Raw genomic sequence first — 19,112 nt, 5'->3', positions numbered from 1 at the left:
AAATTCATTTAGTTTATTTTTATTTCGATCATATATATATATAAATCTTGATTATTAAAATTTTCAACAGCATAAAAATTTAACAGTATACTATCTAGCATTTTAGTATGCTATAATTCTTATATTATGATTCTAAAATATGTATGAATATATGAATAATCATATGCTAAAATTTCATTTCCAAATTTTCAATATTTACTTTAAATTTTCCAACTTTTTTTCTCGTTTTATCAATATTTATTGATATTTTTATATCTATCCATAAATTCACGAATATAGCTGTAAATTCGAGGGTTTGCCTTATCTGCAATTATATAGATTGGGAAAAAAAAGCACAAAATGGAGATAAAGAATAAATTGGGAAGAAAAAAGGGAACCGTAATTTGGAATTGTCATTATTTTCAAGTTTCTTAATCAATTCAATTTATAGATGTCAAACCCAAAATACGGGTCTCATAGTGATTAGTCATATGACATAGACTTTGTCCCTCAAAACACTGACCAAAATGAACAAAACCTGGACATTTTGTTGGAGAAGTTGTTCTTTTAAGGGCTAAATTAATTAACCAAAGTTTATTCTTCCCTGTTTTCCCAACCAAAACCTTGATGATATGATGTGTTCAATTAATGGAATGAACTAACAAGGCATTTTCTGGTGTAAGATGAATAATGGCATGTCAAAACACAAATAAATTAAATATAAAAAAATGGAGATGAGAAAAATAGTTGAGCAATAATGACACTGGTGCAGGCAGGAGTCAGATTATAAAAGAAAGCGGTTATTGGTTTCCCTCTGAAAAAACTTCAGAAAAAGATTGAAGGAGAACAAAGATTGATGATGAATTGTTGCAGCCTTCTTAGGTTGCAAAGAGGGTTTGTTGTCACTTTCAAAGCCTTAAGATACCGTATGCTTCAAAGCTTGTCCTCCCTCTTCAAAAGCATTTGAGTTTATTGTCAAAGTTAGGTTAGATGGTTTTACTACTTTTCAATTAATGGAGAGCAAAGCTTGTAGTAAATGAAATGTCTGCCCAAAAAGCAAAAGGGTTTACCTCTTTTAAGGCAAATTAATTTCAAACCGAAAAAATTGATGGGGGAAGGGGAGAAATTATGGGTTCAGCAAATTGTTCTTTTATTATTGAAGAATATTTATAAGCTAAGCTAAGGTAGCTAGCCTTTTTCTAATACCAACTTATAACAACAGCTGTCAATTAGCAATAACTATGGTTTGACCTTAATTGCCAATTTGCATCTTTGTCTCAAGGGGGAATGGAACCTTTTTTCTTTTTTCTTTTTTCGGATGAAAATAGCTGCTGCCTACTGGGTTTGCTAGAATAGGCGCCGACTTAGTGCCTTCCTATGAAGAATAATATTTTTTGATAATAAGAAATTTCTACATTCAAATTTTGTATTGAAAATTCAAAAACAAATATCGAATTTAATAATTAAACATAAAATTTATAATTTTTGAAATTTTTTTTAAAAAATAATACTTCTCCGATTAATTTTATTAACAACAAAATTGATCTCTTTCCTTGAGTTGAAAGGAAATAAAATTAAATAATTTCTTGAAAATTCTCAAAACCTAAGTTGAAAAACTTAATCAAGAATATTATGATTTGTATTTAGTACTACTAACAGTGTAACAAATTTCATTGATTAATTAAGTTATTGTTTCCTTTTCAAAGGGAAGATAACTGATGGAGACTGTAAAAGATAAATAAGTATTACGGCTAGACTTGCTTCGGGAAAACTAAAGAAGAGATAGGGACGGCGTAGGTGTGTGGATGAAACAAGACAGAGAACAGTGTTGAAGTGTGGTGGTCGTATTAATAACAGTTAAGTAATAAAAGAAGGGGACTGGTCCCTAGTCCCTACAGAAAGAAAGCCCACAAATACAGACGATACGAAATCTCTCCGTACAAATATTGAGTGAGGAGGAGAGTTTTTATATTTACAGAATTACAATGGTTGCTTTGTTGTTATGCTTTTTAGGCATGCAATGGCAACGCCCACCTAGCCAAAGCAGAGCAACTAGCAGCATATCCTCTCTCTCTCTCTCTCTCTCTCTCTCCTGGTGTTAAATTTGGCAGGCCTACTACTACTACTACTACTACTACAAAGTACAACCCCATTTGCCATTTCCCAACCTTTTCTTTTTCCAAACACCCTGTTCCCCACCTCCCTTGTCTTTCACTGTTTGGTTCTCGAGAAAATCGTTTCAGAAATTATGGTATTCCTTTTTTTTCCTTTAACTATAAGACTTGATATTCGTTCCTCTTGGATTCATCAAGACTACTTGGATTCTATGTCGACAATTATAGTGCATAGTTTTCAATATCATGAAAATTTGGACTGTTCCAATGACATTTTTATGTTGGGTTTGACTAACATGTGCTTATAAACACTAATAAAATGATACTTTAGATAACAATTTTTAACGAATGCACTCAATGTGATCATTTTTAATGTTTTAAACAAAACAAGAAATAATCTAACAACTGCTTTTATTAATATGACTTATTGGGAAATACATACCAGTAAATAATAATTTGTTTAATATACAAACAGTTTATATTAATTTATGTTATCAATGAGATCTTGTCTTAACGATGAAGAGGAGAATCTAAAATCATTAAGTTTCAAATTTAAATCTTATATGTAAATTTAATTTAATTTTATACGAACCTAACTTTCGCAAGCAAAAAACATTTCTTTCGCAAGCAAAAAACATTTGAGCTGTCTTATGCTCCCTTTGAAATAAATATTTGTCCAACAAAGAGATATAGTAGTATAATCGCTTCAACCTTTTTCTCCCTTTTTTATTGAAAAATAAAGAAAATAAAAACCTTTATTTTCCACATCAGGAATATAATGACAGACAAATAAGAAGACAAAATGGCTATAAGTTATATATATATATGTTTAAAATAACTATAAATTATTATTATTAATGTTGAAAATATATAATTATGGGCTGGTAAACTCTAGCAGTTAAGGATAAACCATGCATGTTTTTCACATATCCCTGACCTGCCTACAATCAATTACAGGGAAGATAATCCTAAGATCAGTTGACTTCTAAAAAACCAAATTGTAAAAACCAAGTGGAAATATTTGTCAGGGAGATATATAACCTAAACAAACTCCTGCTTTTCCATATTTTTTTTTTAGGGTGGAATTGATCACGCAGACAGATCATATGCCAACGGCCCCACTCATCACCAGACCCGTGCTTTGGGTCTGAGTAATCAGACAGTAGAAGGTCCCAAAAGAGAACAAGGTCAAAAAGAGGAGCAAACTCCACTGTTTCTTGAGCCAGACTTTGACCCCTGCAGTGAAATAAAACATATAAAAAATAAAAAGAAGAAAGGCAATGCTAAAAAGGAGAAACCTCACTCTTCCCAATGATGTAGTAATTTTACATAAGTTTCTGATAACGAGATTGCCATACCAAATTTATAAATGGGCTGGTTTTTACCACGTGGAGGGTTGATTTTTTTTTATTTGTTTCCTCAAAATTATCCGGAGAGGTCAGAGTCAATGGTATTGTTGTTTGTCCCCCCATATATGCTTTGCCAAACATTTCTTTATTTTCCCATTCGCCCATTCCGATCTCTCTTTCAAAGTTTGGTGAAAAATATACAAATAAATGTACTAATATTATGTTTAGAAAATACAAACAAAAAACAGAAAAAAGCGAAGAGGGAAGGGTAAACAAAAGTGGGGAAGAACAAGAAACACCAGCGCATCTTTCTCTTTGCTTTCTCTCCTTTTCATGCCCTAACCCCTTCCTGCCCAATGCCTCCCTTTCACTGCAAAAGCAAAGCCGTGACCCCATTTTTATACTACAGGCAGAGACCCATTTTAATATACAACAGATAAAGGGGTGAGATCCCATGGGAGTATGGGACCTCTCTCTCCTGGGCAATCTGATTCAAATAATTCTTTTTTGATTTTTGTTTTAAAAGAAAGATATCTCACAGAAAAACAAAAATTCATGAAATTCCATAAACTATCCATCCTTTCTATAAGCTGTACACTTTCTTATTCCAAGTCTCCTCCCACTTTGAATCTTTTCTCCGGGAAACATCTTCTCTGGTCCCTATACCTATCTTTCAAATCTTCACAATTCACATTCCTCGTTTACCACAAAAATTTCACCCAAGAAAAGAAAAATGAAAAAAAAAAGGAAAAATATTTTTTTTAAAAAAAGGAAATCATCAGAATCCAAATCGCCCTCCCCTTCCAATGTACAAAGCGCCTGCACCTTCAACATCCTGGTGATGGCTGATCCTCAAAATTCAGCCATCAGCATTTCCTCAATAACCCTGCTGCCGTCCGAGCTCTCCCACAAATTTACAGTCAGTGGCTTGTTCATTGTCCCCATGGAGTACTTGCTCAAAGATAGTAACAGGACCTGCATATTACCCAGCGTGGCACTCCAGAATGGAGCAGTCAAGATGAAGTGGCGTTTTCTCTGACTTCTCAGAGGCAGATATTTTATTCCAAATTTGCCTTCTCATGATGCTACCTGTCTTCCACGAAAATTCTTCCTATAAAATCCCGAAACCTCTTTGAGTAGTGTTTTGGATCTACAGCTGATATCGAAGTAGGATCTGCTTGCAGGGATTTGTATGCATGCTCTAATTTCTTGCTGATGTCGTAATCTTGGAGGATGTCAATGATGCCAAAGTATAATACTACTTCATAAACTTCACCACTATGTGAAAAATGACTGACTCCCCCCTGAGTATACTGATCGAAGTCACTTCTTCTAGCCATTCGCTCTGCTCTTGCTGGCATGTTTGCTCCTAGTCTAATCAACGGTTTCCTGATAAAAAATACATATAAAATTTCAATTTCGTACTTGCTGTTCACCCTGTAACAATAATCTTAAGTTTTCGTTCACTATCAAATACCCCTCACACAAGAATAAACAGAACGGAGAATGTATAATTGAAATTGCATTCCATTAGCATGCTCATTTCATACTTCAATTTCCTAAACTATCTTGTATGCAATACAATTTTTCACCATGAGGAAAAATATATGAATAGTATGTCTTACAAAGCTAGATCAAAATCATTATAAGGAATAGAATATTCTTAAAAAGAATAACTTGTGGCAAGATTTACAGCAAGCTTCAATTGCAGTCTATCATTCTTGAACTCTATCATTCATGAATCATTTCACATAAACTAGATAATGGGCAACTAAAACAAAGGAAACTCTTGGTTCTTATCCAGGATCATAACAGACCACATTGCTACATGCCCCACAAAAATTTGTCGTCTACTGAATTATACCCACAAGATCACTCAGATAACGCAATCAACCTTCAATTATTCTTGGAATATAATCAAATATGACCAAATGTTGGCAAATTCCATCACAACAGAAGGACCAAACCCGACATAAACTTTACACGCATTAGTGACAAGACAAACAATAAATAGTTAACTAAATTTAGAATCTGAGCCTCATAGGGGGTCTTGTCTAAGTCTAAAGACAAACAATCAATAGTTAACTAAATTCAGAATCTAAGCCTCATAGGAGGTCTTGCCTAAGTCTACATCTACAATAGGCAATTAACTGGAACCATCAAAAACATTAAGTGAGACGGTATAACATACCGGCCAGATAATATCCGATCCATGTCTTGAAGCTCTGCTTCAAGGAATCTACAGCCACGCATAAACTTTTCATTTTGATATGAATCCTTTTTGCCTGCATAGGGGAATGGATACTCAATTCTGTATTCTTATTGTGATATAAATTCTCCAACCCATGAAATAGTATAATTGCTTATTAACTTACCAGTGCGCAAGAGAAATGGTGACAAACCCATTTTGTCACCTCTATTGTCATCACGAAAGTGTAATCCAACCAAAAGACTGTAATCCATAATTCTCTCAGCTTCCAAGAACTCACAATCTCGATCAATTTGCCTGGCCACCATTTAGTTATAGGAAATTAACAATAAATTAGAGAAGGATGAAGTGGCATAACAGGAGAGGAGGGGAGGAGGGGTTACTTCATAAGCTCCTGGAACCAGTTTCTTTGCAGGCGAAACACAAAATTGAGATCCAGGTCTTTTAGGGTTGTGGTTTCATCAATTTCCTCTTCTGGCTTATCAGTTGAGCGGCCATGGGAGGATCCTTTAAGGTCAAACCGTCTATGAATTCGGTACTCCGAGCAGAACAAATTGCCCATCACAATGAAACGGGTCTGGTGTTTAACCACAATAGTTATTGAGCAAGTCAGCTAGTTTCCATCAATGAACAAAGTCTTCAATATGAGTGATACAGTGTATGTTTTATATTTTATTCATTTCAAACACATACCTTCTGGCCACCAATGGGTTTGACACAATGCACGCCATAGAATTTTGTCACAAGGGAATTTTCATACCGACAAACATGTTGGTAATAACTATGAAGCATCCTTATAAGCACCTAAACATAGATAAACAAACTTTAAATTAAATCCAATCATCTTACATTCCAAAACGTTTAGTTTAACCAAGAAAGTAGAGTGAAAAATGGGAAACCACAGTTTACTATTTTCCCAGTCATGCCATCTGAAATTAATGTGTCCAGACACATAGCAACTTTCACAATAAGTCAAATGAGTTGGCAACTAACCTTGACTTCTGATTTCTTTACTGTCTTTATCATAAATCTGTCATCTTGAGTAAGGTAAAAGAAGCTTCCACTCTTCCCCGGAGAAGAAAGTTCCCTAAGGGCATCATTGCCGCAGATAGCTAGCATGTAATCAGCAGGATCGACTTGGAATAGCTCTCTCAAATGTCTATAAAACCCGAAAAGGATTCAGTCACCGACATAGCAAGAAGCAATTGAAACAAAATTGAAAGCAGAAAAACCATTTAAACAAAATTAATGGAAAAACGTACGCAACCAAGCATGCTCATGAGATAATCTTTATCTTCATTAGATATTATTTCTATGAAAAAATAGATATTCAACTCAAAAAGCAAAAGCAAACGTACCTAAATACCACTGGACAATAATCCTTCCACCGAAACTCCACGGATTGATGAGGAGGTGTTAGCTTTGAACCTTCAGGTGGAAACCTCGTCCAGAACTTCTCTTTGGGATCAAAATCACTCGGCTTCAAATCCCGCAAAATTGAAGCATGTTTCCCAACAGAATACCTACCAAAAAAAAAACGAAATAAAATCAAACCCCCAAATCCAAAAATCAAAACGATATATTCACCACCAAAAAACCTCCAAAAATATTCACCTGATACCCAATTGCAAATTAAGCATTAAATCATAATTCTTATGGCCTTTCGAGATCGTTTGTCCTGGCTTCTTAATTTCCCCACTAAAACAACAAGGATTCCTTCTAAATTGTCTAAACCCATCTCGATCTAATCCTAACCCATCTCTATAAATCATTGAAGCTTCCACATTATCAATTATATCACAAGTAATATCCCCTGCTTCACCATCACTTTCCCATATACAAATCCTAGGAAAATTCATATTCCTCTCCCCTAAGCTTCCCCTTCCATCTACCGACGATCTTTTCCTCGGCATAACCACCAAACTCTCCCCTCCTTTTAGACAATGCTCTTTACCGTCGTTCCCGTGGTAAAACGTTCCGTTCAACTGTTGAATTTTCTTCATGTTATCTTCGTTCCACGCTCCGATATAACAACTTCCGTCCGGCCAAGAGAAAACCCCGCTTCCTTTGGGTACCCCGTTTTCCCATTGCCCGTCGTACCGGTTTCCGTTTGCCCAAATCAGGGTTCCACGACCGTTGATAACCCCATTTTTCCATTCCCCGACGTACTCGTTCCCGTTACTCCAAACATATCGGCCGTGTCCGTCTTGTAGATTTTTCTTCCACGATCCTTCGTAGTAATCCCCATTAGCATAACGTTTATGGCCGTACCCGTGCTTTCGATCAGAGCTCCACGACCCACGATAAGTGTCGCCGTCGGATCCGATGAACGTCCCGAATCCTTCCATCCGACCTGACTTGAAATCACCTTCAAAAGTGGCTCCGGAAGGCCACGAGAACTTCCCTTTGCCAGACGCTTTTCCGCGACGCCACTCGCCTTCATACATGCATCCATCTTTCCAAAGGTACTTTCCCGATCCGTGAGGCGCGTTACCGGAGAAGCTACCGATGTACAGATCACCGTTGGGAAGGAGTTTCTCGACGGTAGCACCCGCGCCCGCGGTTACGAAGGCTGTGGCGGTAGTCGTGGGAGTCACGCGCCGAGTTGTGGCTTGAGATCGGCTCCGGTGATGGTGAGCCATAGGAGTTGTTACAGCAACTAAGAGATGGTCTTTCTCGTCGTCGGATTTCTTCTTCTTGGAGTTTAAAACGACGTCGCTCTGCTCATTGAACAGTGCTTCATGCATTTTTGAACTCTTCCCTTCCTCACTGAAAAAAGAACTTCTATTTCCTCTATAATATTTATCTCTTCGTTTTCTTCCTCAACTTAATGGCTACTGCATTTCCGAAACAGAATGGGAGTAAATAACGTGAAACGACGCCGGAGAGATTAGCATTTCCGGCGAACGGTCTTTTTGGTTTTTGCCGTGTTTAAAACCTTTCTCTTTTCTTTTCTTTTGTTTGTGTTGTCTTTTTGGTGCTTTGTGTTCGGAGAAATAGGTGGGAATGGGAACCTACAAACACAAACAACGCAGAAGAGAGAAAGAGCAAAAGAAGATGGAAAGAGAAAGAAATGAAATGAAATCAAAGTAAAGGGGAGAGAGAGAGAGAGAGAGAGAGAATTTTGTAATTTTTTTAATTTAAAAACAAAAAAATTTAAAAAGGAAAGGGAAAATTAAAGAGAGATGAGAAACGAGGAGCCGGCTTTTGCCTTGGGAAACGTTGCTCACTATGTTGATGAGTGTGAGGTAAATTGGTATGTTTTAGTACCAGAAAACCAGCTCAGCTTCTACCACATGTTATTTTTTTCTACCGAATATGCCCTTTTGTTTTGTCCGAAATTTCGGGATTCTAAAACAGAGGATCAATTTTTTTTTATTTACCACCTTCTTTTTTCTCTGGTTTCCATCGTAACGTGACGGAATCGACTAGGAAATGCGAGGGCATAAGTGCGTCATTTTGTGGATTTTCTGTTTCGTCCTCGATTCTCACCTTAATTACACAAACGCCATTTTGCTTTTTCATTTTTCATACGTTTTTTTTTTTTTTGAATTTTTGAAGGTGGTGGTCGGCCTTTTTTGGTCCCTTGCCAGGTTGCTGGTCCAAATTTTGGCGATTCTTTCATGTTTGGTTTTAAATGATCAAAAAATAAATTTAAGGCTTAACATGATGTAGATTATGCTTAGGTTCTGTTTTGTGGTTTTTTACAATAAAATAGTAAAAAGAAGAAAAAAAGAATAAAAGAAAGCCATGTTTGATATAATCACATATTTTTCTTTCTTAGTTGGTGGATATATTATTATTAGTATTTTTCTACAATTAGAGTTCCATCGTTTTTTATAATAGAAGCCGAATCAAATTTAATGACAACAAGAAATTTTCACTTTTAAATATAAATATATGTATATATATATAGACACACTACATCCTAGATCCCTATCCAACAAGTGGGAAATTAATTTTTGGAGTTATAAACCTACCCAAATGGTTTTTAGCATAGTTTAAACAACAAGGAACACGGATTTAGCAAAAGATTAATACATTGGTCAATCAACCAAGTAATAATGTTTTGATCGATGAGATGGGAAAGGCTTTGGGAAATGGTTGGTGGTGCTGCTTCAAAGCATTGAATGGGCCCACCTTTAGGCCCATTTTTTTCTGTGTTGGATCTTCTCTCTTGGGTGCTTTTCCAAGTGTTGAGAGCATCACCCAAAAGTAGAAAAGCATATAAAAAAAAATTAATCTTAAGAGGCTGAAGAAGGAGAAAGCATCATTTTCATTTTTGAGAAAAAACAAACAGCAATTAGTAGTTTTATTTTTTAGTTTAATGGAAGAAAATCTATGCTTTTTGAGGTCAGAGATTTATTATTTTATGATTTTTATTTATTTAATTAAAAATTTTTCTACTATATTACTGTCTTTATCCTTTATACGAAACATTGCATGGAATTGGAAATAGTACGAGTATATATGGGTATAAAAGCTTTAACACGCACTTTAAGAAACGCAATGTAGATTTGCTGGAGTCCTACTCTCACTGAGAAGGGAAAGGCTTCTATCTACACTTATTTATTGTGTTCACATTTCTTATTGGATATTAATTTTTAATTTTATATTTGAAAAAATTAATTACATCCAAATGGTTTTAAAATTTTTTTATTTGAAGCTTGACGTGAAAAAGTTTTTGAGATGAGGAAGTGATACATTTTTATTTTGTAATTTAAAATTATAGTTTATTAATAATAATGAATTATGTGGTAAAAAATAGAAAAAAAGAATAAATTAAACAATAAAAATAAATAAAAAAGAGTCAACGAGCATTCAACCGGTGACCTTATGTTCATTTTTCTCTCTTTCATACCGTAGTTTTGATATAAAACTGACAGTTCCGGTTTTCACATTTTACCAGGTTCCGTTAATGTCCAAAGATGCTTCTGTTGATGAAGTCAGAAAAGTTTTCATGAAATACTTGTAAAGAAATTATTATATGCATTAAGACCATCAACAAAAAGTCTGTGAAATTATTAGAAATTTCTCAACCACCAACAGCAACTTAACTATACATTTCGATATGAACACATTCAAAGGAATCACGATGGGCCAACCTTTTAGAACCCTTTTCCTCGAAGAAAAATGTTCAAAGATGTATGCACATTTCTTACAAAAACAGATATTATTCTGTGGTAAATTTGATAAGATGTGCGATTTTTATTTATTTTTTTATAAAACATTTGATGTGATATTCTCTTCTTATGTAAGTAATACCATTAACAAATGACTTTTGAAAAATGGGTATACAAAAATAGTAAAAGATGAATTTACATAAGTTTATTCAAAGTCAACAAATCACGAACGCTTTTAATTCATCTTACTTTAACAAAGCCTTTTTCCTTGTTCTTTTTTTGGGTTCTAGATTCACACACATCATTGATTTTGGGTATCATAAATTGGGAATCAAATATTACCATACGTTTCACGATCCCTATAATAAATAGGGGCCGGCTCCTCCTCCATGACTACTCTCCATTGCAATGAATGAGTTTTGGATGCAAACTTTCAACCACCTATTAATTGAGAAATATACCATCTCATTCATGCTGCTTAGTTGGGGTTATGACATACGACTTACCCAAAAAAAAGAAAAAGAAAAAAAGGAGGACAGGTGATGAGAATGGACCAAGTAAGTAGATAAATGAGAAAACAGATTGATTACAATTCCTGAGGCAGGAGGTCTGCAAATTGAGAGACATACCACGACAAGTCGTTTTCTCTTTCAAGTCCAAAGGCATGCATATAATTCATCGAATGCTACGCTTCGAATGGATCACAAGTCATAACCCGCGTCTTTTCCCGCCTGATTCAAGGAAAAAGTTCGGACTTAAGCTTTCATTCCTATGTGATCCTTTGTAAAAGACAATATTATATTTATTCCTTCGTATTTATCTATATCTTGATTGGTTTTTATAAGGAATAAAAATAAAATTTTAATAAACTTAATATAATAATAATAAATTCAAACTTGCATTTGAACTAATTCTTCATGATAAGTGGTTAAAATTCGTCTATTGATTTATACTAAGTATTCCATCTCCCCCTCTAGGATTATTCCATGCCTCCACAAGAACCCATTACAGTAAATATCCACTGAATTGTCAATTTATGTCAACATAATAAGCTGGATTTACATTTATATTATATTAAACCTACAGAGTCAAAATCATAACAAAATTCACAAACTTAAGAAGACATTTCTCAGATTCTTACATTATGTTTTTCTCTTGTTAGCAATTAAAACATGAGAATGACATTACGACTTTGTCTTCTCCATTTAGATGCCATTTTGGTATTATTATCACGATCGACGGCTGCCCAATAATTTTTAATTAGAGGTATATCTTTCAATATATATTAAACAAATAAGGAGGCTTATAGCAGCAGTGGCATTGGTATAATCTTTTTTATAAAATTACCAATTAATTAGAAGTAGATGGTATGGAGTCTGGGGCCTTTGATTACGCGTTCAAGTATTTATTCCCGAAATCGTGGCATCTGATTTATTGGTTCATCAATAAATCAATACATGGAGTAGCATAAATTAATCTAATTATCATTTTCCATAATTTTTATAATATATATACACACTTAAATTATATGAGTTTTTTTTAACGTTGAATATGCTCATTGTATAGATATGTTCCCCCCATTTTTAAATATAGTTTGCCAATGATAATGATAAGTAATGTATTATTAAAAATTTGCAATGATATCTGCATTATTTCGAATATATTTATAGAAGGTAAACATTTATTAAGGCCACCCAACCCCCCAAAAAAAATGTAATATAAGTATGATACCTTATATATATATATATATATAAATTTTCACTCTTAAAATGTAGTAGAAATTTTCATTACTTGATTTTAAGGTTATTGATGTATATTGAAATTAATCTATGATTAAAATTTTAGTGATAGTAAATTGAGTAAAAAGAAAAATAAAAATTAATCAAAAAAATAAAATGATGTGAATATCATTGGAGTTTAAATTTATTAGAAAGTATATCTAATTTTGTATACCTAAATACGTATAATGACCTTTTATTAGTAAAAGGGGATACTTTTTTTTGTTAATTTGATTTAATAATGGAAGAGAATTGACATATTGTGTATAACAACTTATTTATTCCGTATATAAGTTTTATATAGAACAAGAAAAAACTTATCTAAATTATTAGTAATTGATAATAAAATTTCATTGATTCCCCTTGTCAACTAAATTGATGCACTAAAACTATTGAGTAATAATGTAAGATATATATATATATATATATATTATAAGACTATTTTTGAATTCCATTTCGTGAATAATTTATCCATTAAAAATGTAATTTACTTGATTTTTTGTTAGATAATTATATTTTACAAGATACTTGTGTGGCAAAAAGAAAAAACATTTGGTACATCCTTTTCAGTTTTTCGGCCAACTATGTACTTAATTTAGTATCAAACCAAACAGGGGCTTTTACAGTTGGACCCATCGGCATGAACTGGCACAGCGAAAGGGACCCACTTGCCCTGGTGTTTTTGCTGTCCAGTGGGGCCACTGTTGACGACGTCGCTTTCCAAAAGTCCGACGTGCTTGCCATCTTGCCCGTTCAACACGACATTATCGTCACCATGTCCTCCACGTGTCTTGTTTTTAAGCTCCGCATATTTTGATGCCACGCTAGATTAAAAACAACCGATTTTCTAATACAGGGCGACTGTAAAAGACCCAATCACGTGAAGCCAAGTGTTTTGCTTTTCAAACAGGTAACTAAGAAGCGCTAAGGTCCCAATTGCTTATGTCAACGGTGAATTGATTTTTGGGAAAATTTAAAGAAATCGTTGAATTTGATGGCGTTAACATTGAAATATTCTGTCCTACGGCTCTCAAAAAAAAAAAAATAGAAGAAGATAAAACTGTCCACATTTTATCACTTTGATTTTTGTTGTCTCCAAGCATGAAATGCATATTTCCAGGTCTTCGACTTCGACTTTTTTGAAGTCTATGTGTTGTTATTTATGTGGATGCGAAGATAGGATTTGATAGTAACAGGTTAATTAGAATTTCACATGACCAATCATATTATTATCCAATTTAAATTATATGTATTATTTTATTTAATTATCTGTTGATGAAAAAAGTTCTACTTAAAGAGAAGTTAATCATTTTAATAATGGCATCAGTTAAGAATAGTTCTGACCCTCATCATCCTTGAATCACTTAGTTTATATATATATATATACTTGATTGAATATTTTTCTTTCCAATTTTACACGTCACTTTTTTGAAACAAAAAACATAGTATGTTTTTTTTTTCTTGAAACCAGACATTATGATTAAGAAATATATCCAAACGTCACCACTCTACCCTTATCAACATGCTAAGATAAAAATATAAATTCTTGATTATTGCTTTATATAAAAATAAAATAAAATGCACTATCATGATTTGGCCTTTTTTGAAAGAAAATTTATTAAGTGTAAGTACAATGTTATTAATTTTTGACAAACCAAACACTTTGGTTCCACGAGCTAAGATAGAAAGCAAACCTATCTTATCACAAAAGCACAACACAAGAACTAACGATAGAAGTTTTTTATTGTCGTTGTCTAAGACATGTCGAATTATATCGACCTTCCAAAGAATAATATCTTGAAAGATTAAACCTTTGATGTTTTTGAATATTGAATAAATCATAATAATTTTTAAAGGTGAGCAAATGGGTGAATTGAGTGGTTTAGTTCACCATCTCTAAGGACTAAATGGACTAATCAATTTTAAAAAACCATTCAAATATAAAAAAAGATCAAACCGACTAAACATAAAATTCATTTGGTTGATCTGGTTTTGGACCACTGAACTAAAATTTTATCACTTTTTTTTTTACAAATTATAATATTAAAATTTATAAACTTCATTCATAATTATATATATATGAAATTAATTATATAACTTATATGTTATAATATTTTATAACAAAATTTATATAAATAATAACTAATTATACACAATATGTTATAAAATCTGATATGATGACTAATAAATTTATTAAGTGTAATCATATAAATAAAATTTATTATAAGTTATAATCATGCGTATGTATAAATTAAATATATGTATATATATAATATATTACTTTGTTATATATATAAAGTTAATGGTACAAATTGTATGCTAAAATGTTTTATAGCAAAGTTTGTATAAATAATAACTAATTATAAACAATAAGTTCTAAAATCTAACGTAATAACTAATAAAGTTATTATGTGTAATCATATAAATAAAGTCTATTATAAATTATAGTAATACTAATGTATAAATTAAATATATATAATATATATATACAATTATATATATTCATAACATTTTATATTACGAAACATTACTAAGGTATAATAATTATAACATATTAATATGTAAGATATTTACTATTATATTTTATAATATTAATATATAACTTAAATAATTTAAAAAATATATTTTGTAATTTTATATTAATATAAATTTATAAATAAATAAATATAATTAATATTAAATTAATATAATTATAATTTGTATATGTACATATAATACCTTAATATATTTTAAGTATATTATTAATTAAGTTTGCTCTCAATTCTCCTTAATATATATAAAATATATTTTATATATATAGATATATAAAAATTTAATTTGGTTTGTTTGGTGGATTGGTCCAAAAGTTTTAAAATCGAGAATTAATCAAAAAATCAATTTGACCAAATATTTTGGATTAATTGATCTAATGGACCAATTAGACCAAATCGTTTTATTCAAATTACATTTAGTTTAGGTGAGTAATTGGTCTGAATTGGTTTTACTCTTCCCTAATAATTCTCATAATATTAAACTAACATATCTCAAAGTTCATGAGTTTCATTGTGTCAATAAATTCCGTGGAATTTATTGAAAAATTCCCTTTCGATACTCATCCTAAGATAAGAAGAGTGAAGGGCTGGGCTCAACATGTTTGTTGATCTTTTTTAACTCATTGATTTCATCGTTAATGCAAAAGCATAAGATATATGTATTTTAAATAACAAAGCCAACTACTCTCTAAGACCTAAGACCATGATTAAGGGGCAAAAAAAAAATGAAAGGCCCAAGAGGAAAGAAAAATGGGAAGGAAACTGAAAGGAAAAAGACAAGCAATTGGAGCACGGTCATAGCTGGCTGTCAGTTGTGCATGGAACATGAAGACCAAACCAAGAACCCCAACAATTCAACATTAAAAAAACACAGAAAACAGAAGCAAAAGGGTCCCTTGAGATGTTAGACTTAGACAATTGCAACACCTAGATATCGATCAGATAGATTAGGCAGAGGTTTTTAGATTACAAAAAATTAATTGAAGTCTTTCGAGTGGTGAAGACAAGCTCCTAAGTGGTCCACCATGGATGTGATGCTCTTTTCTCCATTTTTCCTTTCTTTTCTTCTTAAATTTATTTTTCTCTCACTCTTTTGTCTTGTAATGTCGAGTTGCTATTGTTAAGGCAAGAGGTCACCAAATATTAGTGACAAGGCAAAGAGCAAAGAAAATGAATTCAGGGTCCTGTCAGGTGACTGGTTAATTAATTAGGGGAACCCCGAGTGAGAGCGAGCGAGAATTAGACCGTTTTAGGGTTTGGAACAAAAACAGCTAGCGGTGTCCCCTGATCCCTTCCTGGTCTTCCTGGACGTATAAGAAAAGTTTAAATCCAAAAGGTTTTAATTCAAGGGTGTTGTCCCTAAATCATGACCCAAAGATAATTCCTTCTTCTCTCAAATGAATTGATGTTTTTGTAGTAGTGATGAGCTTTGACGTAGATATTAAACCTTTCAATTCTCAAGAAAGATTTGTACATCTTTATTCCCAATCCAACATGATTGACCAGTGCAAGTTTGTTTATGTTTGGACCTGAGAATATAATTTTGAAACAATTTATGTTTAAAATATATCTAGGGGGACATGGGGTTCAATACACTTTTTGAGTAATAATCTTAGCCACAAATGAAAATGAAAAAGAAGGGATAGCACCCTCAATTGATTTTCAATTGTTTTTTTTTTTGTTGCTCTAATATTTTAGATATTAGGCTGATGCTGCTAGCATATATTTGGTACAGTGACTGATGCTGATGACTTTTATATTTTGTTCTGGGTGTGATTTTAATCTAATTTTGATACGGTTAGTTTTATATATTGGGTGTGGTTTAAGTCTGATTCTAGTACTAAATGATTTTCATTTATTTGTTTGGTAAGGCGTTCACATAGTTTTTTATTGGAATGTTGGGTAACTTGTTTTTGATTTGTTTAGTTTTGACGTAGATATGATTTTGTATTAATTTTTTTTATATAATTAAATGAATTCATTTAATTGTGGACAAAAAAATCTAAATTTAGGTAATATTTGTTTTGTTTAGTTAGATTTGATAATTCGTGTTTTCGTATTTTAAATGTGTTAGGTATGATTAGATATGAAACATGAACACGATATAAATAATATTCGTATTTTAAATCTAAAACATATACACGTATACATTTAATAATCGTGTAACACGATACGACACGATTAACACATTTATTAAATATGTCAATATACAACACGATACGATTAAATAAAAATATTTACAATTAAATATATTTTTTATTTAAATTTAAAATTAATAATTATAAAATCAATTATAACAAAATAAAATAATAATAATAATAGTAACTATAATAAAATCTTAAAAACTTATTAAAATAATTATTTAAAATTATTTAAGTAAAGCAAAAATAGTCTTTGACTATTAATTTTTAACAAATTGATAAATGTGTCATGTATATACATTTAAACATGACAACATAATCAATACGATTAATTGAATGTGTTTTAAACGTATTATTCGTGTCTAATATGTTAAAATACGAAAATTTTTATATTTTAAATATATCAGATACAATTAGACATGAAACATGTTAAGACTAAATCCAAATTCATTCAATCTCATATCTTTTTCTATCGTGTCAACATTTCATGTCTAAAATTACCAAACTTATATTTAGTTACCAATATTAGTATGGTAGTAAATTTATTTTTTCTTTAATGAAAATAAAAGAATTCAAACTCAATAGTATTCTAATATACTATATTTGAACCACAAAATCAAAAGATTTTTGCTGGCCTCAATTTTTTTTTTTGTAAAAATTAAATTAAGGGTGTAAAAAAAAAAAGCTGAAACCTATATATGTGGGATTTCTTCTTTTCTTTTTGTTGGTTTGATATTATATTACAAATTTACACGTGTAATCAAATTATTGGATACTTTTATATTGAACATGGTAATAGTCAAACACCCTATGATAAATAATGCATAAAAAGGATGACTTGTCGATCCTAATGGTTGGGCACTTTGAAATCTTCTTATTCGAGGATCATCTGTGCTCTTAACCAATCCTCTCAACAAGGTGTTGATAGCCAAAGCCCAAGCAAGCGTGATCCCAACACTGTTAGGAACAAATTCAATACTAGTAGTAAATATATATTGATAAAAATGCTGATTTTTAATTACATTAATTAAGTTTTGGATAATACTTGTCTCATTGCAATGATTCTCAAAAGCTCTAGATAGTGAATTTCATTGATGTTTTCCCTTTTTTTGGTAATTAGAATATTTTTAAAAGGAACGAGAAAATAAAGATAACAGTAGGTTATATGAAAATAGAGTATTTTTATTTTATCGATGAATGATACAAAATAAAAAAAAAAGGTGAAAATGTTGGTAAAGTTATGTAGTTAATTTCCTCTTTAGGCATGACAAGTTAATAGTAAAATTTGGTGATGAAAACTCAACTAAAACATTAATGATGAATGATATTCGAACATCAGATTTAAAGATGAATGCAAATATGTTTTATGCCAAATAAATAAATAAATAAATGATTTGTCCTAGTTAAGCCTTGTGAATAATGCAATTTGCATGGGAAGTGTAAAGATTCTTCCTCAAAGGGGAAGTTCTGATCAATTAGGCATGCCAAATTTAGAAAGGGTGTCGTTTTCTAACCACAAAGAGAAAGAGAGAGAGAGGGGTAAATTAAGAAACATTTTTCACATCAAACACCAACCTTCCCAACCATCTGCCCACTTTCTTTAGCATCGGGTAACTTTGTCTTGCAATGAAATCCCAGTGTGCCATTTACGTGTAAAAGAAAAACAAAACTCAGTTAAAGACAACTCACTGCCTGCGCAGTGTTTAATCAAAAGTCACTCTCACAAGTCATAGCTGTATGTATAATAGAGGAGAAAGTGAATATTCTCTGGTTTGAAAGAATCGTTTCATTGTCTTTTGTGGCTCCAAACCGTACTCCTCCTTCCCGCTTTCCATCCCAGCTGCCTACCATTGTTCTTGAGGTTCTGCTAACAGGAATAAAATTATAT

At 32.0% G+C, this 19,112-nt stretch overlaps 1 protein-coding gene across 1 annotated transcript; it reads right to left on the bottom strand.

The window, feature by feature from the left end:
* Window positions 1-3,573: 3,573 nt before the first annotated feature.
* Window positions 3,574-8,871, bottom strand: PIP5K2 (phosphatidylinositol-4-phosphate 5-kinase 2). Its single transcript, XM_021428568.2, has 8 exons — window positions 7,266-8,871; window positions 7,010-7,174; window positions 6,645-6,810; window positions 6,345-6,455; window positions 6,035-6,228; window positions 5,818-5,948; window positions 5,634-5,727; window positions 3,574-4,831 (listed from the first exon to the last, which is right to left on the bottom strand). Exons 1-8 carry the CDS (start codon window positions 8,396-8,398, stop codon window positions 4,528-4,530), a joined length of 2,298 nt encoding a protein of 765 aa, XP_021284243.1. The 5' UTR covers window positions 8,399-8,871; the 3' UTR covers window positions 3,574-4,527.
* Window positions 8,872-19,112: the final 10,241 nt, after the last annotated feature.

Source organism: Theobroma umbraticum, unplaced genomic scaffold (genome assembly GCF_002168275.2).
Source record: "Theobroma umbraticum cultivar Fairchild unplaced genomic scaffold, ASM216827v3 scaffold_51.0, whole genome shotgun sequence".
In the NCBI taxonomy this organism is placed as follows: Eukaryota; Viridiplantae; Streptophyta; class Magnoliopsida; order Malvales; family Malvaceae; genus Theobroma; species Theobroma umbraticum.
The sequence above is the reverse complement of the archived record's forward strand: the minus strand, read 5'-3'. Positions and strand labels throughout refer to the sequence as shown.